Below are 25,846 nucleotides of genomic sequence, written 5' to 3' on the forward strand. Positions count from 1 at the left end.
TGGCAGCTGAAGCCTTTACTGTCAAAATGTACCTAGTACGTGCTTGGCAGGGAAAGGGTTAAAGAGAACCCGAGGTGTGTTTAAAGAATGCCATCTGCATACAGAGGCTGAATCTGCCTATACAGCCCAGCCTCTGTTGCTATCCCAAACCCCACTAAGGTCCCCCTGCACTCTGCAATCCCTCATAAATCACAGCCGTGCTGTGAGGCTGTGTTTACATCTGTAGTGTCAGTCTCAGCTGCTCCCCCGCCTCCTGCATAGCTCCGGTCCCTGCCCCCGTCCCTTCCCTCCAATCAGCAGGGAGGGAAGGGATGCAGGCGGGGACTGGAGTTCTGCAGGAGGCGGGGAGAGCAGCAGACTGACACTATAGAGATAAACACAGCCAGCTCTGACAAGCTGTTTGTCAGCAGCGTGGCTGTGATTTATGAGGGATTGCAGAGTGCAGGGGGACCTTAGGTGGGTTTGGGATAGCAACAGATGCTGGGCTGTATAGGCAGATCCAGCCTCTGTGTGCAGATAATATTCTTCAAACCCACCTCGGGTTCTCTTTAAAAGGAAATAAATATTGCAGCCTCCATATACCTCTCAATTCAGGTGTCCTTTAACATCCTGCCCAAGTTATCTTGTTTTAGATAATGCAAAGCAGGGCTGCTGCAGCTAGCTAGTCTCGGGCTGCACCCTTAACAAGCGACACCCATGCTAACCTAGAAATAAAAAACACATATATAAGTAGATAAATACTACTTCTACTTACATAACAGATGTATTGTGCTATCCACGTAATGATTCCTGTAAATTTTATAAAGGAGAAGCAGAAAATCCTATTCGAGGCAGCGGCAATCTTGCCAAGCTAATGCTGACATCATATCCACCCTGACTCTTGTTTTCCCCCCTCCCTTCTCTTGCTCATTGTGTATTCATTAGCTGCCCTCCTCCCAGAGTCTTCAGACACTCCCACTGAGGTGTATACTAGGAACTACACTGTCTTATCCTCCAATCGCTGAGTCACCTCAGCCTTGCTAGTAAACACAAGTAAGCAGAGGTGTTTCAGATAAGAAAGCTAGGCAGGGAAATAAATGGAAGAGGAGGAATATATTAATAGATAAAAAGAACTCCCAGCATTCAACTCTTTGGCACTGTTTGGCACTAGGGCCAGCGCTCATAAAGTATGTGATAACTCCAAACCATAACAGCAGAAAACTTTTTGCAAGTTTTAAATGCAGGATTAGCATCTTTATCACTTAATACACTCAGACCAGTTGCTGTTGAAATTTGATTTTTATGGTGACAATACCGCTTTAAGCCTAATGCAGAGATGCACAGGGAGCAAATTTACCTGATATGGACGTATGGATCGGCTCTCCTCTTCCACCACTGAGTGGTGCTGTAATACTGACATTTCCTTCGGGTCTCGATCACATGATAGGACATGTGATCGGGACCTGGAGGAGGATTGTCAGCGTTACAGCTGATCCTACGTCCATATTAGGTAATTACATTAATGGCTCCCTGCGCAGCTCTGCATTAGGCTTAGGCTGGAGAGGGGAACATATGGAGCCGCAGCGCACGAAAAAAGGACTTAGTACTCAGGGGTCAAGTGGGGCGTGGACGCAGGTGGACGACGTCCACTTGCTTTTTTCAGAGGGTGGACGCCGTCCACCCTGGCATGTGTGGAGGGAGAGAGCACAGTGGAAGGAGAGCTGTGAGCAGCGGTGGGGAAGGGGGACCATCTTCCCCCTCCTTCCCTCACCTTGGTGCTCTCCATCCCCCGCTCTCCCCTCCAAAACTAACGTGCGGGCGGGAGTTGAGACTTACCTCACTCACTGCTGCCAGATTATATGTATTTTGGGTGTTACGTGTATTTTGGGTGATCCACTGCCAGGTTTTGCGTATTTTGGGGAATTGCTTCCAAATTATGTGTATGGCATATAAAAAGTAGGAAAACATGTTTTTATTGAATATTATGAGAGGTACAGACTAACCAGCAAGCTCATGGTGACCCAGAACTCATTGGAGTGTGTAAGGGACTGCAATGGTCCTAAAAGCCCCCTTACTAAGATGTTAAGAAAAACAAAAGTTTGCTTTCCTAAAACAAAGAATTTGCGATAATTCAGGTTGGAGTGAGCTTGAGATGTCTCCCAGGCATCACTGCTGAATATATGCAAATTAACCATTGTACCCTTAGAAGCTAAACACACCTCCAGAACCGCTGGAATGCAATGATGTGTCAGCTTGTTAAATTGTACAGAGCCATAATAATCCAACATGCATACAGAATATTATGTCAGGGTTTTAAACCTCTTTAATGTCACCCTGTAGTAAGGTTACAGTGACTAAAGGAAACCCATCCCCATTCAGCACCATTCCTCTAAAGTGTTATCCATATTCTGTTCTGCCTGAGTATAGGGGAGTATTTCCTGGTGTCAAGTCCCATGCAAAGGCAACCATCAGTGAAGTTCCTGGATCTTGGTGTGAAAGTAGTGGTGCCTTCAGGATGGGCGGTGGGATGTGGCCAAGCTCCAGTTAGTGTATTGATAGTCATCTTTGTGCAGACCTGTAACCACGTACAACATGTACACCCAAGTTTGGCGGGAGGCCAGGAATATGAATGTAATCAAGGACGGTTCCAGAAGTCCAATGGGTACTGTACCAATAAGTTCATTAGCTTATCTCAGCTCAGTGTAATATCTAAATGGCACAGTCAGCTATGAATTTGATACACACCCATTTCAAGGCTGTAGATACCAGTACTGCAAAGCTTCAAGATAAGGAAAAGTCTAGTTAGGGTCGGAGGTGTAACCTTCTCCGAGGAATGGACTTCCATACTACCCCTTGAGAAGGGAGAGCCGCTGGATAGAAATGATAAGTACTTTAGTTCTAAACGGACTAAAAGATTTCATCTTAAGTGTCCTCTATAATTATTGCTTGCCCTTTAAATGGTTTGGTCAAGCTCCCTCATTAAGTGCATGTCCTCCTCTTTGTGGGTGTGTTTCTTGATTTAATAATGTACTTAGATTTGTGCACATGTATGATGTGCCAGCATTAGACAAAGGCTGCTGCCAGGACGCTACTTAAAAAGGGTCTGGGTACACAGGAGTGTACAGGTTTAAGTTCTGGGTTTTAAGATAACCAGAGGTGTAAAAAAAATGTCAAAAAGTAAATACCTACCTAAGGAGAGAGATGCATCTGGATCCTCCAGAGGCTTCCCACACTGTCCTCTGCTCCATGGGACCCTCCTCCACATTGGGCCGAGTTCCTCTTCTGACACGAGCACGGCCGTGCTGCAACCGCGTCAGAATGGCTGTATCTGCCCAGTAGCCGATTGTGCACGAGTCTCCAGCATACTACGCAGGTTTCAATGGTGAAGGTGTTGGGAATTCTTTTGTTCCATCGTGCACACAGCTGTTCATTCATTTGGTATGATCATGCTTTATAAATATGGTCAATTTTTCAGGTAAATTGTGAGAGTGCAGAGGAACAAAAGTGACCAAGTAAGTTCCAGTTTTATAAACAGACTTGTTTGAACAAGCAGATGGAGGAAAGGTATGCACAGTTATGTGTTCACATAAAGTTCTAAACAGTTTTTGTAACTAATAACCCAGGAAACATATTTACAGCTTATTACTTAGGCTTATTACCATTTTTTCCAGAAATGGTTAAGAAAAGTCACTGCCAGACTTAGAACTAAATATACCAAGAAGAGAAGATGAATCAACTATTTATTTTTCATAAAAAAGATTAACTTAATTTTAAGAGGTATTAAGGTATGTGGTGATCTACTGGATATAGATGCTATGAAAGGCTTTAAAACCCAAATTGTTATATTAGTGCAATAGATTATTATATCCCATGATTCCCCCTCTACGAATTCCCCCCCCCCCCCCCCAATTTCCTCCCTTCTGTTTTTCCCCCTTCCTCTTTTCTACCCCCCTCATTTTACGCGGTTTTATTGTTTTTCACCAGGATGTACTTGTTGCATGCTTTATTTTTATGGGAAGAACAACAACCCAAATTGTTGCTATTATTTGTTACTGGAATAATATGTGCAGGTAGAAGCTGGAAATACACAAAATAATCCGATTATATTTGAACAAAATCAGTTTTTATTATGAAATATATTATTTTATGGCAGAGGCACAGATATGCAGCACTAACACTGAAGCCAACCAAAGCTTTTCTCCCAGAATGCCCAAACATACAGAATGCCAGTCAAACTGAATAGGACGATGAACCTTTGATAATTATATGAATCACTATTTCCGTGCCTGTGTACAGACTCTTGAAGTATCTTTCATGCCCAAAGGTAAATCAAGGTTTGCAGACTGCAAGACAGGAGCATATGCACACCAAATATTGTGTCCGTCAAACAACTCTCTACAATTCTTTGACACAGAGACTTCCAGTATTTCCATCAGCTATATGCTTTCAGAAATATATTTTTAGTTGAAGCCCTTACCCTGAGTACCAATTTGGGCACAAACCATTTCTGCCCTTTACTCCAAAAGAAGCAGTTTAGCGAACCATTTACCCTTATAAAACAGTAAATAGATTACAGCTGAACATTATAAATAATATAGAATTTCAAACAAAAACAAAACATACCGGTACTTCAAGAAAACAGAGCTACAGAGTAGAGAATGTCTGGTCTATACAAGTTTGTATTTTACTTCTGGAAATGGATGTTGCTTCATAAATACTTCAACAGGCTGGACACCACTTTTATAAAACTTTCCCATGACATGTTAACTTTTCTCCATCAATTACTCTGATGGAAGCTATAATGTTAATAAATGAAAAAACTTAAAAGGCAACAATAGCTAGTTCCAGAGCAAACTCCATAGAAACAAAAAAGATCTACAGTGTGCATTTTAAGACATCCCTCAACAATGGTCTTCCAAAATGCCTCCCTCATTAATCCAAGCAATGCTGTTTCCTCTGTTACAAACTCCTGTGAATAATCCTGCAATGAAACAAGTATACCGACTGCTGTTGCTGTTCATACAGTCAGAAGAAGCACAGCAGCCTCTGTACTTGTCTAAAGGCTTCCCTTCTGTGATATGGGCTCTGTCAATCCTCTTTCTGTCGCTACATACAGCCATTACCACATGTGATGTTGTACAGCAGAAAGAGACAGGACAATTTCCTACCTTGGAAAAACGAAGGCCTCTGCTGACTATGGGGGTTCATAGAGTATACAGGAAAGTATCTAGATCAGGAGTCCCCAAGCGTTTTGGGTCGAGGGCCGGATCAACATACTTCAGACTGCTGGGGGGCCGGAGTATACATAAAATGATGTAGAAGTCTTTGCGGGCCAGACAGTGAAGCATTCCCAGGTGACAACCTGCAGTCCAATTGGACAGCAGTGTCACCTGATGTGGAATTTGATTGGAAACCAGCGATTTACTGCTTCCTGTCTTCATTCTATATGTGGACCACCAATATTTAAAGATGTAGCTCACCGCATCTATAATACATTTTGTGTGTGGGAGGCCGGTAAAAAAGCCTCAGGGGGCCACATTCGGCCCGTGGGCCTAAGTTTGAGGACCACTGATCTAGATAATAGCATAGTACTTGTATGCACCCTTGTGTTATCTGTTAGTTTGCATTAAGCTTTTGCTCATCCTTTTCAGCCCTCATATCAGGTGACACTAGATTAGAGAAAAATATAACAAAAAGGGAAGTTAGAAGTCCGAGTGAAGCAGAACTCAGGTAATCTGGTAGGCTGTCCAAGAATGAGCTACTGGATGGATTCTCGGATGACATCAAAATCAAATCTCTCGGAGATTCACCATTTATGAAACTAGGTACACAAGTATACTAGACCTTAAATCATATCTGTTTTTAAAATTCCAGATTGTCTTTAAATAAACAGACATTTACAGTAGTACTGATCCCTGCAAAGGTTGAACACACTCATTTCACGGACATGAATTCTTCTAGTTATGTTAGGTTTTGTAGTTTCTCAGCTTTCAGTAAGATATCTGGAAAGGACACAGCACTCTATATATGTCAAAACTATGGTTAAGCTAGAGTTACACTGCAGGACCAAAGCTAATTGCCTTTACTCCTTCTGCCCAGGGTGGCTGTAGGGACAAGTGCTCTGCAAGGCGACCAAACTGAAGGGCGGATTTTTGTTGCATGATAGTCTGTGCGTAGTTCATAAAATTGGCTATCAATGTTTGAAGGAGTCAAAGACTCAACGGTAGAGATAGTCTGCCTGGATATTTGCACCTATCTCCACTTCCCATTTATCTCCATTGTTTAAGAGCTTTTCCTTGTTGTACAGGAGTTCCTCATGCGTCTCAGTGCTGAACTCAAAGTTGGGTCCCTGTAAGAAAAATACAAAAATGACTAAGCCAGAGTTTCACTGGTTACTTATTGTAATAAACTGTGATGACAGACACATGGATACTGACACTTTTAATGGTTTGTCTAATGATCACATGGCTTCACGATCCTCTGACCTGAATTAAACATGCAGTTTAGGAATTCTGAATCATTCTCCAGTGTACTAAATTCCTCTTTTGTTTCTTTTATCGGAGCCTTAGTCAGAGAATAATATAAACCGCAAGCTACCAGACTAATAAAATGTGTGGCTATGGTTGGAGGCTGTGTCCAGCAACTGCTGGGAATTTTGCTGACACACCGAAGATAAAATGAGCTCCGAATACTTCAACTAAGACCACATTTCCTAAACAAAACTCTTTTGATCCTTGATTTCTAACCTAAGACCAGCATATGTATGTTTTACATTGCTTACCTAAATATTGCTGAGGGGTTTTAGTTTTGGTCTGGCGAAACACTTACAAGCATTTTAATATAGCAAGTTGTATTCCACAAACATCTTCATTTATTTAGCATCTCTATCTTATTTTGATTGGAAGGATAACCCTTTCCTTGTGTTTTCTTCGTGACTGCTTGTAATCTGCCATCCTCATTTGTTTTATTACGTTGGCTCTTTAAGAAAGGCTAATGTCAACGTAAGCTTTCTAAAAAGTCGGGAGGTGCCCTCTACTGACCAAACACCGGAATGTGCAGTAATTTCTATGTTGCAAAGTAACTTTCAAAATTTTACAGCAGGGTCTGGGACTGTGAAAGGGTCATTACAGCCAGATATTACGGTAAGTCATGGTGAAATCCTAAAATTGAAAGCTAATCTTAACACAAAATTTAAAAATACATAACAGAGTAGAGCTGTCTAGTTTGGCTCTGTCCTGTAATTACAACCTACAGAAATGTGTGGTGGAGATCTGTCAGCAATATAAGGTACTACAGATCTAATCAGTACTAGCCAAGTTATGCATTTCTCATTTACAGTGGACCTGCATGGTGATTCACAAGTTCAATTAACTAAAGAAAATGGAAGTTGTAATAGGTTAAAGAAGGTAATTATTGTGAAATGGCATGCATCATATATGGAGAAATCAGTGTTTTTCCATTTGGCCACACCCTCCAACTGCAAAAGCAGCCTGGTTGTTTTTGGTCAGTGCAGTGGCGTTAGGAAACTGGATGGATTTTTTTTTCAATGGTTTTCTGGCAAAGTACTGTATATACTTGAATAAAAGTCAACTCCAATATTCAACCCTCCTAAGCTGGAATTTTTTTATTGACTCAAGTATAAGTCTACACAGCAAAGTTAATGGCTGCACTTGGGGCTCAGGAGTGGTTAATGACTGTACTGCATACAGTACTGCAGCCATTAACCCCTCCTGTCAATAAGTCAAGTGCAGTCAATAGCTCCTCCAGGCCCCCAAGTGCTGCAATTATTCACTCCCTTGTATGCAACTCAGTATTTCCAACCTGCCCCTTTCCTTGTTAATTGTTGTGGCGAGGACTTTCAGACCTGTGGTTTCTTGGCATTTCCTTTCCTCAAAGTGTCATCTACCACTGGGTAAATTGCTGCAAATGGAAAAGTCACTATTAGTATACACATTACTCAGTGTGCTCAGTGTTGCCTGTGACTCGTGTATAAGTCGACCCCTATACTTTTATGAAGTGAATCAGACCTACATTTCTAAACTTATACTTGAGTATATACAGTAAATGTTGTGAGAACTCACAGATACGCATAAAGAATGCTGGGACAATAACACATTCCCTCAGTACCAAATACTTAGCTCTCTAGCCATCATAGCAGAACAACCATGAGTACAAACCACTCCTACCAATCGTGCATATACAAGACAGCAAGTGACTGCTTGGCAAATTGCCAACCAAGAACATGGCACCTAGTTTTTGCATAAACTCTGCATTTAATAACAGTTACCTCCACAATGGCATCCACAGGACAAGCTTCCTGGCAGAACCCACAGTAAATACACTTAGTCATGTCAATGTCGTATCTTGTGGTCCTGCGACTCCCATCTGCACGAGGTTCAGCTTCAATTGTGATGGCCTGCAAAATGAAAAATCTTATTTATCAGTTATGCAACAAAAGTCGGCACCTACAACCATATATTTTTTTGTTTCATTTTTAACATAATTCTGAAAACAAACATATAAACTGCTTAGGTAATTTAGAAGTCTGAAGAAAACATTTGACAGCTCTCAGTGTAATGGGCAAAATAACTGCATGTCAGAAAAGCAATTCACAGGAATCGGAAAATGCAATTTTTCCATGCTGCTTAGCATATTATACCACTGCAGTAAAAAAAAAAAAAACAAAGATGACGACCTAACAGATTCGATCAGATAGATCCCTGTCTAATCAGATAACGATCTAGAGGTGGCCATACACGATTCAATTTATCATTTTTAATAAGATTTTGATCTGTTAGATTATTTGATCAAAACCTACCATATAACTTTCAAAGCAATCAACCTGATTTTTTTTTTATTGGAAGAACTGAATAATCATTTTTTTTTTTTTCAATCAATCCCCCCCCATTCCAATTTCTTCTCTATTTGATTGTTTTGGTCAAATAAATGGGAAAAGAAAACTATGTGATTGTACCATGTATGGGCACCTACAGAGGGACCTATCTGTTGGACACATCGACCAGTGTATAGCCAGCTTGTTTTCTGTACCCCTTTGTACTTCCAACTAACTCCCTGTACCTACTTCTCCCACCTCCCCCAGCCCGGTGCAATGCAGAGTATGCTCATTGGAAGCAACAGCGGATCCCTCACCTACTCCAGGCACCTGCAGTGATGAGCGACTCTTCTCACCCTGAACACTAACCCCCAATACCGGCTTCTGCTGATCGTGTATTACACGATGTACAGAAGAAACCGGCACTAGGGGGAGCAGTGAGGCTGAAAGGAAGTCTCTCATTGCTGTAACTGATCCTGGAGAATTATTGAGAGAAGCGCTGCTGGTGTGCATAATTGGGGGCACACAGGACAGGGAGGCTGCAACAGCACAAAACTGAAGATGGTGACAGTGGGCCTGAGGAATTTTGCCTCAGTAATAGGGAGAAGAATTACTTTACAAAGACCGTTCAAAAGAGCGCTGACTACCCTACTTTAGGCTACAGGGCCAGATCAACAAGCTTAAAGATCAACTTATCTACAAAGCAATCTGCAATGGGGTGAATAAACTATCATACACACTGCCCAATTCCAGTGTTATTTTGCTTAACTAATCTGTTTATCTCTACCCCACCTGACCTATAAATTAACCTCCCCCCCCAAAAAAAAAATTAATAATCATAATTTTCAAAAGTTATACGAGTCATCCCTCTGAGTATTCTTCCTTGTCGGAGTGCTGAGATCATTCTGCCCCAATGTCGCCAAGTCCTTAGGCCACAACTCCTCCCCATAGATATACATTATCGGAGCTAAAGCCCATAAACCCCCACACTGATCCCACAATGTAACCCCTTGTAGCTTTGGCATTGGAAATGCAACACTTCCCCTACCAACACCCATAAGATTGGGAGAAGGTTAGTTGTTGCAGCGGCCTTACATCACTTTGAGCTGGCAAGCAATAGAGGGGCAATTGGAACACAGGCCAAGCCCATTCGGAGATGTGTTTGCATGAGGTTGGGAGCCCTTTTACAGAAGCTGAGTCTAAACTGGAAGCCCCAGAAGGTTGTCATCATCATTGGAGGAAAATTATAGGCGGGGGGAGGGGGTGGAATCAGTTTATTTATAATCTTGCTCAACAGGCTACAAGAGTACTGTGGCATAGATGGCATTGTTCTCCAGTGGTTCAATTCCTTCCTGGCTGGCAGAACACAAAGGGTAGCCTTAGGGCCCTTCCTCTCCAACCCTGTACCACTAAAATACGGTGTACCTCAGGGCGCAATATCCCCTTTACTGTTCACCATATACATGCTGCCACTTGGAGAAATCATACAAAAACATGGCCTGACATATCATTGCTATGCTGATGACACCCAGCTATATTTGTCATTCAAACCTGGCATCACAGACCCTACTCCACAAATAAACTCATGCTTAGCTGAGCTTCAAGAGTGGATGAATATTAATTGGCTAAAACTTAATGCTGACAAAACTGAGGTTCTTGTTATCGAGGGCCAGGGCTCAACAGCAAAGCAGCCCCAGTCTCAACCAACACCGCTAAGGATAGGGAGCTCAGACCTGAAAAACTCAGACACTGTGCGCACCCTGGGAGTACTGATTGATAGGAAATTAAGCTTCAGGAATCAAATCTCAGCTGTTGTGAAACATTCCTTCTTTCATCTAAGGAATATTGCAAAGATTAAACACCTAATTCCTTCAGAGGATCTTCCAACCCTAGTCCATGCCTTCGTCACAGCAAGGTTAGACTACTGCAACGCCCTCTACACAGGCCTGCATAAGAAAGACTTACGCCGCCTGCAATTAGTACAGAATACACTATAGCCGCGCCAATATTCTGTATCACCGTTTGTGATCCAAGGAATTCCTAAAAACAGAAACACAGCAGACCAGACCTTCTCATAGTGAGTATCGTCTCATCAGTGACACCCTTGTGCAATTGCACACACTGCGTGAGGGAAAAAGGTACTATCACCGGGGTAGATGGGGATCACACGCCCCCCCTTTCCTTCCCTGCTCACCAGAAGGTTTCTTGTCAGTACTGCATATCACAAAGCATCCATGCCGTTTAAGAACCTTAAAAACATCAAGCGTATTCACATAGCATAAAACCGCTTTAATAGGCTCCCAATGGCCCCCAAATTAAAACTGCGTACATAAAATTATCTTGTATATTAGCATATCACAATACCACATCGCCGCCAGCTCCGGTCACCTCTCACATGCCCAGGCCGCGTCTCCTCCGATCAATGGTAGTACAGCGTGCGTCCTCCAAGTCCTACCACTGATCGGAGGAGACGCGGCCTGGGCATGTGAGAGGTGACCGGAGCTGGCGGCGATGTGGTATTGTGATATGCTAATATACAAGATAATTTTATGTACGCAGTTTTAATTTGGGGGCCATTGGGAGCCTATTAAAGCGGTTTTATGCTATGTGAATACGCTTGATGTTTTTAAGGTTCTTAAACGGCATGGATGCTTTGTGATATGCAGTACTGACAAGAAACCTTCTGGTGAGCAGGGAAGGAAAGGGGGGGCGTGTGATCCCCATCTACCCCGGTGATAGTACCTTTTTCCCTCACGCAGTGTGTGCGATTGCACAAGGGTGTCACTGATGAGACGATACTCACTATGAGAAGGTCTGGTCTGCTGTGTTTCTGTTTTTAGGAATTCCTTGGATCACAAACGGTGATACAGAATATTGGCGCGGCTATAGTGTGATTGTTTATGTGACTGGGACTTGTCTCTGTGCATAGTCAGCAGCCTATCAAGGAAAGTGAGGACTGAGCGCAACATCACGGTGAAAATTAGTACAGAATGCCGCCGCACGGCTGGTAACGAGCCAACCCCGCCATTGCCACATAACACCAACCCTGAGCTCACTCCACTGGCTACCGATAAAATGGAGAATTCTGTTTAAGATTGGCTTACGGACATTCAAATCCTTGCACACTCTGGGCCCTGGATACCTGAAGGACTTGTTGCAACTGCATCACCCCCCCCCCCCACACACAATCTTAGATCAAAAGGACGCAACACCATGGTCACCCCCAGAGTCCACCTCAAAACCTTTGGAGACAGAGCCTTTTGTCATGCTGCCCCAACACTTTGGAACTCCCTGCCACACCCAATCAGGACAGCTCCATCCCTGGAAGCATTTAAGTCTAAACTGAAAACCTACCTCTTTAGTCTGGCATTCATGAACATCTGACTATCTCCTCTGTAACACAACCCAGCCTGCAACCCTGTATTAATCTGAGACACAACTATGCGCTTTGAGTCCTATGGAAGAAAAGCGCTTTACAAATGTTATTGTATAGTATTGTATTGTATTCCTCATACCTGAGCTGGACAAATGGCTTCACATAGCTTGCAGGCAATACATCGTTCTTCTCCAGATGGATACCTGCGCAGAGCATGCTCACCACGGAACCGTGGGCTCAGTGGGCCTTTCTCAAATGGATAATTGATAGTAGCAGGCTCTCGGAACAAATAGCTGAAGGTCATTCCCAAACCTAATGAAACAAACATAAGCTCTGAGTGTATAACTTTCCATAGGCTATCTGGTCTACATACACACATGCACAGTGCTGGCAGTCTAACTGGTTTTCAGGCGCTGGAAGTTCAAGGGGAGGATTCAGTGTACATGAAAATACAGCAGTAGGCTTGTGCCAATTCATAAGATGTCCATAGGCCTGAAATGTTGGTCAACCCTTAGACTGCTGCTGACATCCATAGGGGTTTTCACATTCATATGCCACAGGTGTCTATGAGCTTTTTAAATACAAAACTACTTCCATCTGCAGCGGACATCTATAGGCCATATTCCTTTGCCACGGACGTCTCATCTGAAATGTATATGCACCTCAGTAATAATACTACTGACTAATTTGGACTTTGGTACATGCAGATCTGGGAAATAAATTTAATAAACACAATTCAAACATAGCTGGCACTGGTGTAGCATTTGTAAAAAAAAAATAAAAATAAAAAAAAAATAATAGCTGGCAGTCTAAGGGTTAAGCTATGTACATACACACTTTCAATAACAGTTGAAAGATCATGCTAGGAACCATCCAGTAAAAATCAATTTAAGGTGCGTACACACGCACTACTGTAATGAACGACGGGTCTGTCAGACCCTCCCGCTGGGCGGGCGTTCTGCTGACAGTAAAGCGTGTGTACAGTCTGTCGGCAGACTGATAAGGCTGTTTCTGAACAATCCGCTCAGCTTCCCCCACCCGAGGTGAGTACCCCCCTGGGGAACTTTTTTTTAGTTACAGGTTTGATGATTATGTGAACAGTCAGAAGATATGGTGTCTACTAAAATAAAAGGTTTCCTTAACTGATTAAATTAAAATGTCCAGATAATCCTCAAATATTATAACAGTGGAAGCACATTACAGATCACTAATGGCATCTTCAGCAGAGGGTTGTGGGAAAGCTGTAGTCACAACACATTTCCCACATTTCCACAAATGATCCTTCTTTGCAAGTATGATGTGTGTGTAGGTAGCTCTTCACACACCAGCATGACTCAGCCATCCTCAGTTTATTGGCCAAACCGCTAATATAGGAGTTTTTCTTAAAGGTATACTCCCAAAACTAAGATTTCAGTTACTACTTTTAGTTACATAAAAGAACATTTGAAAGCATTCCCAAACATTGTCTGTGTGTAAAAATGCTTTATTTTCACTGTAGAGCGCAGAGAAGCTTGCTTACCTCTAGTCATCGGTAAATGTATTCATTGCCGGCTGAAGCTCTGTGAAGTGTTTGTCTACACTCCGTCCCTCATCTTTTTTGCTGAAGCGACTCAGCTATTACCAAAAGACATTCCTCAGAGAGCTTCAGCTGGCAATGGTTTAATTTGCCTTTCCTCTCTGCAGTGAAAATAAAGGTTCTTACACAAAGGCAATGTGTGGGAATGCTTTCAAATGTTCTTTTATACAACTAAGAGCAGTTACTGAAATGTTAACTTTGAGAGTATAATCCTACTTTATCCTAACCATGTGATTCCCTCTGGACAGCGGTAGGGTGTCAGCCATGGCATCAAACTGTTGCCTAATATGGCTAAAATATATTACTTTACATGGTGACACAGAATGTTTTATAACTAGAAATCTATATGGCTTCCTTGATCTGCTATATAGTCTTGGATGTGTCCCCATCAAGCAAGTATGAATTTGAATTGTATCTGTTACAGAAGAATTCCATTATGGTAAACTCTTGATATAGTAAACTCAGTCCTCTGGCCCCAACCATGCGCCTGTAAGAATACACATGACCAATTCTGAAATAGTAAACTTCTGATATAGTAAAACACTTGGCTAGGCCTCTTGGAGTTTATTATAAGGATATGTATAGGAGACTGTATAGTAATGGCAAGATAGCAAAATGTTCAAGCTTATCAATGTCTGACCTCTGATCAACTCGGTCCAAAGTAATGTCTCTGATGCTTTGTCAGTCGCAACCCTCAAATCTGTCACCTCCTCTCTGGCATTTACATACTCTAAAGGGGGAAATAAAAAGTACATTACAGTGAATGGCAAATTATTTCAAAGAAAGGCAATGAATACCATAATTTTGCTCCTAAAGCTTTATGGTGTACTGCAGAGGAAAAAAAGGTCTCATCGTGTGACTGCTTCATGTCTGCAGTCAGCACGGCTGAACCTTTTGTACCTACCAGACAAAATGTTTCTGAGTTTGGTTTAAACTTCTGACAATGCAATTTCTTTAATTGAGCACCTGGAACCCATAAGCTGGTCATAGAGTAGCATAAACCACTAACTTTCCTCCACATATTGCAAGGTATTCATAGCATGATCTACACAGGTAATAACAGCGCAGGAGATTTGGGCGCAGCCGACGCCACCATAGGAATTACGGCTATAGCGGCACACAGTGGGTAACTTTGGCGCCGTCAGAAGACGGAGCTGAAGTTACATTTAAAACACTGTAATTCGGCCTCCAGCAATAGATGGCAGTCGAATGACATCATTCGCCACCATTAATTAACGCTGCCAGGACTTGTGCAGCGGCTGCGAGTCTTCCGGCTGCGATTTCATACCTACGCTCCAGATCAACCATCTGTTAAATGCCTCTCTGATCACAGAGTGATCTATTACTTGCCCACACAGTACACACATTTTAATCAGATCTGTTATTGTAGTTATTACAGTAGAATCTCGTTATAGTAAACTGATATAGTAAACCTCTGGACATAGTAAACTCAGGTCCCAGCAAATGTGTCTGTATAAATATACAATGTGTGACCAATTCTAATATAGTAAACTTCTAATATGGTAAACTACTTCTCCTGGTCCTTTGGAGTTTACTATAAAAAGATTGTACTGTATTGTTTTATTGTTGTTGTTTTTCTCCATTTATAGAAAAGAGAAAAGTCAATAAAAAAATGATTTCAAAAATGTTTTCCCATCAGATCTCAGTAGATAGGGGGGGAGGGAGACTGGTCGTGGGGTCCATGAAAATATCGAAAACATTCACTGCCTGACCGAGCCCTTTCGGGTGCCAGATCCCTTGTTTTTAATCGATCCGACCAGAAATCAATGAAAAAGATTGATAGCTGGGAGAGAACATAAGATCTTGGGTGAGTCTCCTGTATTCAAATCCGTCCGCCAAATTCTGAGCGAACAACACTCTGGCCTGGTGCACACCAGAGGAGTTTTTCTGAGCGTTTTGAGTTTTTAAATCTGCTGCTAATGTTATCGTATGTGTCTGTGCACACTGGAGCAATGAGGTTTTGTAAAAAAAACCCATAGCATTACATTGGGAAGAGCTTTTGAAACCTCTAAAAGCTCTTCCCAATGTAATGCTATGGGGTTTTTCACAAAACCTCATTGCTCCAGTGTGCACAGACACATAGGATAACATTAGCAGCAGATTTAAAAACTCAAAACGCTCAGAAAAACTCCTCTGGTGTGCACCAGGCCTCTCTCTGATCCTTTTGTATTGAGGAATTGTATCTGCCAGGGGTGCCGCCTTTCTCCCTTCATCACTATTCTAACACTTGAGCCATTCTTCCACATGATTCGCATAGACTCAGCCATACATGGGGTGTAGGTTGGGAAAAAGAAGTACATAGTACCGGCATTCAACAACGATTTGTTATATTCATTACCCACCCTCTGGTATACCCTACCCAACCTGATCTCAGACTTAAGCCAGTTTCTCGAACGTGAAGATTAACTATACTAAATCATGGGCACGTAACGTCACATTACCTAGACACACATTAGAGGCATGTCAACACTCCTTTCCCTTCCAGTGGGACCAACTGTGCACCTGGGTATTACATTGCCAGGGAAGCTGGGGACCTTTTTAAAAAATGTTTTGCTCATTTATCCCAAAATGTTGATAAACTGCTTGAAGAGTGGGGGAATATTAAGTCTCTGTCATGGTTTGGAAGGGTGGCAGCCACAAACATGTCTATCCTTCCGAAATTTTTACATGTCAGTCAGGCTTTACGGCTACATTTTTTAAGGAACTACACAAGCAGGTTAACGCATTTGTTTGGGGGAAGAAGAATCGAGGATAAATGTGACTAACCTAAGGAAGGCAAAAGCAGATGGTGGGTCTGCCTATTTTTAAGAATTACCATTTGCAGCACAGTAAGTCGGGAGCTCTCTGCACATGCACAGTAGCGATTTTCACGTACTGCGCATGCACAGAACGTGATGAGGAGGCGCGTGGCCAGCCAGCAGTGGCGACCCCCGCTACACTGGTTAGCCACGCGCCGGGACCAGCATCGTGGACACAGGAGGACACAAGGAGGCTGCAAGAAGCCCAGGAAAGTTCAAATCATTTTTTTTATCGACTTTAGATTTCCTAACTGCTGTTATTAAATCATCAACTTACTAAACGAATGCATCTGAGTAGCCACACTGAAAGGTCGGATCAGCGTTTGAGAGCATGGTGGACCTACAGACAGACAAGAAAAAACATTACTCATGTAATAAGAAATAAACACTCCGGGGAAAATGAATTAAAAAGCAGTGCAAACAAAATGGGTGCAATAATACTGTAGAATGGTTGTTCAGAGTGACCAATGTAATCTGATTAGTCTGGCCACCAGAATCTGCAGAATATGAGAGGAGTACAAGTCGGCTTTTTGATCTGATGCGATGAGATAAACACAGGTGCATAAAGTACTAGTCCCACTAAGAAATTGTCTGAAGTCCCTTTCTGTCTTCATGGACAGCAAGTGTTAAAAAAAAAAAATTAGTTATCTATGCAAATGAGCCCCACCCAACGCACTCATGACTATGTAGAAACTACTGTGCATGCATGAGGGCCATTACTTCTTGTTCAAAGGTCCTTATTAGTACTAGTCAGAGCCTACTGACGAGACGAACAAATAGGAGCTGGTCGGGGGGGGGGGAGGACACAGCATGCCAATTAGTATCAAAAGTATGTACTCCATTACACATGTGCATGTACAATGCAAAGTTTACATATTACTACAGTGTTCTCCCCAGGCTCTTTTAGCTGGGTGCTCCACCCGGCTAATTTTGATGAGCACCCAGCTATCATCGGTTAACCTCCTCCTATACTATAAGCAGGGTTGCACCCAGAAGCACAGGCCCTGCATTTTCTCATGTTGCACCACCCGGCTACTATATCATGCCACCCAGCTGGAAAAAAATTCTGGGGAGAACCCTGAACTAGGCTGTGTTCCTTTTTACCTCTCACTCTAATGCTGGGCATACAAGTCTCGATTTTGCCACTCGATTCTCCCGCCTGATCGATTCCGCAGGCGATTCTCTTATCTTCCGCTCGTTTTTCTTATCTTTTCCATTGTCCTCAATGCAGAATCGAGCGTGTAGACGATTGGGCGGGAGATCGGACATGTCGGAAATTATCCGAGCCATCTAAATGGCTCAGAATCGAGCCGTGTATTCCTAGCATTAGAGTTAAACTATCAGATACTATAGCGTAACTCTCCCTGATAGCTAATTATGGGATATAAAACACTTGCCTGGCCAAGAGACTTCTGAGTGAAGGGAACAGATAGAATATGGTTAATAGTTCAAGATGGGAGTTTGCAAAACAACTAAAACTGTCATCATTCAGCTTAGACAATAAAAACTATTTTTTTAGCTTCTATATAAATCAGACTGGGGTTTCCAGAGGAGAGTGTGCAGCGCATGAAGGAGCAACTGCCTGCAGGTAGGGTAAGGAGGGAGATGATGTGCTCATCAAAAATGATCCAGCCTCTGGGTCTTCCTGTGACACATCAAGGTGGCTGTACACAAGCTAGATTCTTGGCAGAAATGGACTTGACTGGCTACCTCTGTTGAGTTTAGACTGGTGTAGTTATGAGACCGTAGCCTTGGAGTTTTAAGGCAGGCTTTACATGTACATATTATACTTAGCATGCATAGTTTAGCTGTCTATATACCACATCAATTTCCCTGATCCTGCCTCACCTTCCACACTGTGGACACTTGGGTAGAAATTTCAGCTAGCTCAGAGTGCTCATCTCTCCTCCTCTTGAATTTTGGAATGTAATGATCAAATCTGACTGTGGTCTAACTTTAGACACATTTAGAAGGTAAAGCAGTTTTATAAATAAAACAGTAGGCTTACACTAATGTGAATGGCTACTCTGTCTGCAAACAAGTCGCTTTATAACCAGGGCTGTGCAGTCGGAGCAATTTTGGGTACCCGGAGTCGGAGTTGGAGATTTCATAAATTGAGGAGTCAGAGTCGGATGATTTTTGTACAAAATCCACAACCCTGGGAAGTATTAGACTAAGGAGTCTGAGTCATTTTGGGTACCTGGAGTCGGAGTTGGTGGTTTCATAAACTGAGGAGTCAGAGTTGGAAGATTTTTGTACAGACTCCACAGCCCTGTTTATAACAGCCATAACCAGGCCAATGTTTATATTATATACTAAGGTGGGTGGGAAAATAGAGAGGCCCCATATACAAGCATTGCTTACCTGCTCGCCTGGCGGCATTATAAAGGAGACGAGCGCCCAGCATGCTTCTGTCTTGTCTTCTGCAATGACAGGAATACATGCAAACAACATTTAATAAGCCAGTTAACAACAAACCATTTAGTCATTAAAATGTCAGTGGCCAGTCCCTATGTGTAAAGACTGGATTCACTTAGTAAACATTTTACCTGATCATGAAGTATGCCAGAGATCAAATCTATGAATTATTGTCCTTTTTTTCTCTTTCCTGGTCTCAGAAGATATTTACTGACAGGAAAGTGTTTTATGGCTGTAATTACTTATCAGTGAGGGCTATGCTATAGTCTGACCCAGTCCCGACCCGGACAGAAACTGTCACTTCCATACCTAAAGTTTAACTTTTTCAGGCAGAGAAAGAAAAAAGAAAAAAAAAAAAAAAAAAAAAAAAAAAAAAAAAAAAAAAAAAAAGGTACACAGACTAGTTACTTGTGGGCTTGGTATGGTACATACACATGTCTATCTCATATCATATCACCTCGGTTGTCCTTTAAGTAAGAAATATATAGAGGCTGCCATATTTATTTCCTTCTAAACAATACATGTTGCCTGGCAGCCCTGCTGGTCTATTTGGCTACAGCAGTGTCTGAATAACACCAGAAACAAGTATGCAGCTAATCTAGTCAGATCTGATGATAATGTAGCAACACCTGATCTGCTGCATACTTGTTCAGGGTCTGTGGCTAAAGCCATCAGAGAACCAGCAGGATAGCCAGGCAACTGGTACTGCTTAAAAGGAAATAAATATGGCAGCCTCCACATCCCTCTCAGTTTGGGTGTCCTTAAACTACCTTACGACCGCCTCACGCCAATGGGCGTGACCGCAGCGGCAGCCCCAGGACCGCCTAACAGCAATTGGCGTCAAGTCCTGGAGCTGCAGTTTGGCAGGGAACGTGTGTGTGTGCATGCGCGATCGTTCCCCACCATTTCACGAAGCTCCGCGATTAGCCTGCTAGCCGCAATCATGGCTAGCAGACTTATGAGCCGACAGGGGAAAGAATTCCCCTTAGTTTACAGTTGTACAGCCCTGCTATCTCATGCAGCGCTATACGAGGGACACTGGGCTGTCCCTCAGAGCGGCTCGATCTGTGTGGCCTCTCATAGGCTGATGGCTATGAGAGGCGGGGGAATCAGTGCCAAGCACCATCCAATGGCGATTAGGATGGCAGGGGGGGGGGCGCTGGGAGGGAGGAAAAATCCTCCCTTTCCTCCGTAAAAAAAAAAAATTGTGCATAGTGTCCTATTAAGGACACTAAAAGGAGGAAAAAATTATTTGTGTGCCGAGTTGCAGGACTGTGCAGCCCCCTGACCAAGCTGCACAGCCCTGTATTGTAAAAAAATGGCCTGGTCGTTAGGGGGGTGTAGCACTGCAGTCCTAGAGTGGTTAAGTAAGTAGGTACTTTGGAGACAAGCCTGATGTGTCGTCTCTGACAGTGGTCGCATATAGTATATGGAAAGGTGGGGGGGGGGGGGAAAGGCTGCGTATATGCTCTAAGGATATTTTTCTAACTCTAGGAGTTACTTATTAGTTGGTTGAAGCCGTTGTTATTATCACATGTACCCAATTTACTTATGGCGATAGGCACCCCAGGCTCTAGTACTACCAGATAAAGCATGCTAATGACCAGAAGAAGCGACTCTAAGCCGTGAAACGAGTTGTCTTTAGTGGTCTCCTTATTACTCTTCCATACTACTCTACACTGCTTATGTTTTGGGCACCTCCTTGCCGCTATTCCTTAACCACCTGAGGACCACAGTGGAAAACCCCCCTAAAGACCAAGTTAATTTTTGTGAAAATGGCCACTGCAGCTTTTACCCCCTCCTTTTCTCCCCACCAACAGGGCTCTCTGTTGGTGGGGTCAGATCACCCCCCGGATGTTTATGTATGTTTTGTAATAAATTCTGATTTTTTGTGTTTATATTCCCCATCTCCCTCCCTCCTCCCGCTGGCCAATACATGTGATCAGCTGTCATAGGCTTCAGCCTATGACAGCCGATCACCGCCGACAGTCAGGAGGGGACAGCCGTGCCACACGGCTGTCCCCAGTACAGCGCTGCTGCTGATCGTAGCGCTGTACAATGTGTAAAGACGCCGTCTAACAGTCTCCCGAGCGGCGATTGCAGCCTGCGCGTGATCTCCTGCAAAACAGAGCCCCAGGACTTGACGCCAATTGGCGTTAGGCGGTCCTGGGGCTGCCGCCGCGGCTACGCCCAGTGGCGTGGAGCGGTCTTTAAGTAGTTAAAGAGACTCTGTAACAAAATGTTCAGCCTTAATTCTTCTATCCTATAAGTTCCTATACCTGTTTTAATGTGATCTGGCTTACTGCAGCCTTTTCTAGTTGCACTGTCTCTGTAATATATCTAATATTTTTTCTTTGGCAAGCTTTGTCAGCCCAGAGAGGAATGTGCAGCCTCTGCTGTGATAGGGAGAAGTTATGCACACCTCCTCCACGCCCCCTGCAGGGTCTGTGTGTGTGCTTTGTTTATCCCTCACAGACAGGTCTCTGCTCACAGTTTTCTAAGTTTGTGAGGCTGAGAGGGGAAGAAGCTGCTGCCTGTCACATGCTAATCCCAGACTGGAATGCAGATAATTCACAATGTAATTAAAACTTGTAGTATACTGTAACATGATATAGATATATACCCAAACATCACATTTTGGTTAGTGGCCATGTTTTTTGTTTGTAAACACTGCCTAAAACTGGCGATTAAAAGCCAGGATTGCGTCAGGGAGCGGTGGAAATGGCAAAGAGGGACCCAGGTGATCACAGTGACTCGATAGGTATGTTTTTTATTGTACAAATCGGACAGTACAGATTCTCTTTAATATAAAAGCTTGCTCAGTGGTGTTCATCCACACATTGTTTCATTGGTGTCTGGAGTCAGGAATATTTTTTTTCCCTTTTATGGCTAATTGGTCTAAGCCTTGTAAGGTTTTTTTTTTTTTTTTTTTTGCCTTCCTCTGGATCAACTGAGATATGTGAGGTTGCAGGCTAGTGTTGTATATATTCGCTGGTTAAACTCGATGTCTTTTCAATCCAGTTTCCACCCTAGCTCTTCCCCACAAAGAAGGCTTAGCTTCTAGAGGTGCTCATGGCACACCGAAACAGTTTCACTGGGAACAGGGAATCACTAGTTCACAGACTGAAGGCAATTAGGACAGTTTTAATACAGTATTTGTCAGGGCTGTGGAGTTGAAGTAATTCTGGGCACCCGGAGTTGGAGTCAGTGATTTTATAAACTAAGGAGTTGGAATCGGGTGATTTTTGTACAAAATCCATAGCCCTGGTAAGTATTAGACTAAGGAGTCTGAGATGGAGACATTTTGGGTACCCGGAGTTGGTGGTGTCATAAACTGGAGGACCCCCTCTTAGTTTATATTCATGATGATTCATGAGAGTGGGGAGGACTGAGACTCCAAGCTTAAAGTCAACTGTGTGGAATAGACCCTTCTTTCAATTGTGTTTCGGCTTTACAATGCCCATAAAATATCCCCACTGTGGGTTCTATTCATAAAACATTTGCGGTAAAAAAAAAAATCTTGGGAGGGAATGTGTTTTCCCTGTATTTTAGACTTGTGTACTAATTCATAAAAATGTTTACACTTGCGATAAAAGGTCGGGGAATTCCCGCACTAAACTAGCGGTGTTGGCTGAGTTGATACATTTTCTCTGTACAGAGACAAAGTTACTATAAAGGAGGCAGCCCCAACTTCCCTTTAGATGTGCATTTTTTTTTTTTAAACTGCCTCTCCTTGCACTGAATCTTCTCTGAATCTGTCTAATAGCCTTTCTAAACAATCTATTTATGGTAATTGCTGCAGCCTAGAAGAATTTCAAGAAATGTTACACATGCAGGCTTTCTGATGTACAATTTATCTGAAAACAGGTACCCAAGAGGTTAAAAAACACAGCCTGGGTATTCTGGAAAGCCTTTTTTGTTCTGTTCTCACTGCTGCTGCCTGGGAGGTCTGTCCCCATTAGCTTGGCTGTTATCCGCATGCTTATCTCCTTTTCTAAACAGCCAGTATTCTCCTTCCCAATTCCGCTTGCTCTAATTTTTATGAATTGACATGTGTTGAGATAATCACCACATAAGGCGGTAATTTCTTGCACTGCTCAGGAATGTCAGCTTTTCATGCGGAAACAGCTTTTATGAATTGACACTTTGTAAAATGGTCGGTAAAGTCAGCTGTTTTGATCATTACCGCATGCGGGAATGCTTTATGAATAGAGGCCAATGTGCCCTACATTTTCTAAGAAACCTGTAGTGTGTTCTCCACACTTTGTAGAGTTCTGCAATGGGAATAGTCCAAATACCTAGGGCCATATGAAATTCACTTTTTCTCCTGACTTTTCTACTAGGTGATATTTTTACAACTTGTCATAAAATGCCCTTTAAGTCGCTAGCAAGCAAGAAAATACTCAAAATAAATTTGATAGTGCTTTTTCACCAACTTTTGGGTACTTTTTCAATTGTAAAATGCTGAAAATTTAGTTTACAGGGAAGAAGAAGATTATCTCCTAGGAGATAACTCAGGTGAAAATATTAATTGCATATGGGCCCTACTATTAACAGCATGGAGAATTGCATAGACTGATGATAGAGATAGAGAAAAACAGAAGAGTTTTGATTATTGTAGGATTGGGCGAGTTAAAGTAGAGACAATAATTACTTGCTAGTGTTAGATATCAGAAAAGTGTTAATTTTGGGAAAGGGAAGGGGGGTGAGTGCTTAAAGGGAACCTGAGGCGAGTAAAATTATTTAAAATAAACAAATGATGTACCTGCAAATGAATATTACATACTTATCTCACCATCAGTTCCTCTCAGAAGCTCACCATTTTCTTCTTAAAGTGATCCCTTCCAGTTCTGACAATATTTTGTCAGAATTGAAATATACCAGTTTCTGTCAGTTATAACTGAATGTGCATGGTAATGTCCATGTTTCCCTATGGCTCAAGTGGGTGATATTACAGCTTAACAGTGTGCTGACCAGAAGGCTGTTATGGGGAAATGGCCATTTTAAAATGGAGGTCGGAGAATCCCATTGATCACAGTGGACAAATGGGACGCAGGAGAGGAGAAAGAGATTGAGGAGTAGACTGCACAGGAGGTAAGTATGACCTGTGTATGGTTATTTAGACTTCTTATTTTCAGGTCAGGTTCTCTTTAAGACAGCAATGAATTAACTTAGGAGAATGAGATGTTTAATATTTTGGTTTACACTAACAGGGAAGGTAAAGTCTAGTGCTTGCTTCACACAGGGCGCTAGTCTAGTTTAGGTACCCATGGCCACTTCCTGCTCGCAACAATCTGGTCGTGACTGCTAGTTTGTAAAAAATAGGGAAACCAGCAGGAAACACTATTCACACCACCAACCGAATAGGTTTTGTAAAATTGTACAAACCAAGGTAGTACAAACCGAGGCGAGAGCAGTGCCTGAAGTGTACGGTACATTTGAAATCGGCGTCGGTAGACTTGGGCGCAGGATTCAGCCGGTATATGGCTGATCCTGCTGCTGCACAGGTCTGGACCGTGTTAATTACTATTCACCCTCCAGTCCGCCATGGATAGTGGGGGAATTATATAATTCGGCTTCCAGCGATTGCTGGAGGCAGAATTATTGTGTTTTTAAGCAACTTCTGCTCCGTCTTCTGACCAGATAGCCACGAGTAGGAAAAGGACATTGGTCTATGAGGTTATCCCAACTAGACTATCGCCAGCTGCAAATGGAAAGCAACACATAAAAGTGTACCTGGCGCGAAAGGATGTAAATGTTTGGTTCTTTTCCGTTAGCCGGGCGCATCCGCTAGGTGGCGATAAAACTCCACCAGAGTTACATCTTTCCCTACTATCCATGGCGGCCTGGAGGGGGAATAGTAATTAACGCCACCTGGTGGTTGCGCCCGGCTGACGGAATAGTACCAAATGTTTTATACATACTTGGGGCTTCCTCCCACCCCCTCCACACAGACCTACCGCTACCTTGCGGCCGTCCACGGCCTCCTGGGTGCTCCAGTTATCTTCAGCCACTCTACACAGGGGCAGAACGCTCCTGGCGATAGAAACGTGGCCAAACCATGCATGTGCATTACGCCCCAATTGGCTGAAGAAAACATGACATTTACTGGAGTATCCAGGTGGCAGAGGATGGCAGTGAAGGGGGAAGCCCCAGGTATGTATAAAACTTTTACATCCTTTCATCTCAGGCTTACTTTAACCAGAGCTACTAGTGTAGATGTTACACTTGGATGAGGGGATGCTACAAATGCACAATTTAGTTGGTAAATACGGAACAGAGGGAGCATACGTAGAAATGGAAAGATAGCCATAAGGTAGTTGGCCTGAGGATAAAAGAATCAGGCCTTGGAAGTGGTTAGTACTGCAAGGCTGCAGCATAGTCTATGTAGTATGGTTGCCAATCAAAGCTGTCCCACACATAAGACAGCCGAGTACTCCATGCAGCATACACCTCCCTGCCTCCTTGTGTAGCCCACCGAATCCCAATCCACACTCTCCCTAGGTGATCCACTCCGCTCACCTGACAGCTGCCGCTGACCTTGCTGCTTGCAAGCGACCGCAGACGCAGGAAGAACAGCGATTGGTCAACAGCCACATCATTCCGGCGTGGAGGCGTGTTCACAGACGCATTCCGAGATCCTCATTGGTTGTTCGTAACTATGCCTTAATACTGGTTCCTGCTCATAGGAAATGACCGAAGCATGCCTTGAGGATGATAGGACGAGGTTCGCTAAGCAAGTGATTGGTTGGCAGAAACAAGCGGCGGTTCTGTGATTTGGTAGTGAACCATCACGTGGGAATGCGCGCAATCACGTGACTGTAGTTTCATAGAAAATAATTAAA

The 25,846-nt window shown here is 43.0% G+C and overlaps 1 protein-coding gene across 1 annotated transcript; it reads right to left on the bottom strand.

Moving 5' to 3' along the window:
- Window positions 1–4,080: 4,080 nt before the first annotated feature.
- LOC137534175 (NADH-ubiquinone oxidoreductase subunit 8-like) lies at window positions 4,081–25,618 on the bottom strand. Its single transcript, XM_068255566.1, has 7 exons — window positions 25,524–25,618; window positions 18,948–19,006; window positions 16,861–16,923; window positions 14,405–14,494; window positions 12,328–12,500; window positions 8,267–8,395; window positions 4,081–6,328 (listed from the first exon to the last, which is right to left on the bottom strand). Exons 1-7 carry the CDS (start codon window positions 25,601–25,603, stop codon window positions 6,197–6,199), a joined length of 726 nt encoding a protein of 241 aa, XP_068111667.1. The 5' UTR covers window positions 25,604–25,618; the 3' UTR covers window positions 4,081–6,196.
- Window positions 25,619–25,846: the final 228 nt, after the last annotated feature.

Source organism: Hyperolius riggenbachi, chromosome 10, assembly GCF_040937935.1.
Source record: "Hyperolius riggenbachi isolate aHypRig1 chromosome 10, aHypRig1.pri, whole genome shotgun sequence".
Lineage (NCBI taxonomy): Eukaryota > Metazoa > Chordata > Amphibia > Anura > Hyperoliidae > Hyperolius > Hyperolius riggenbachi.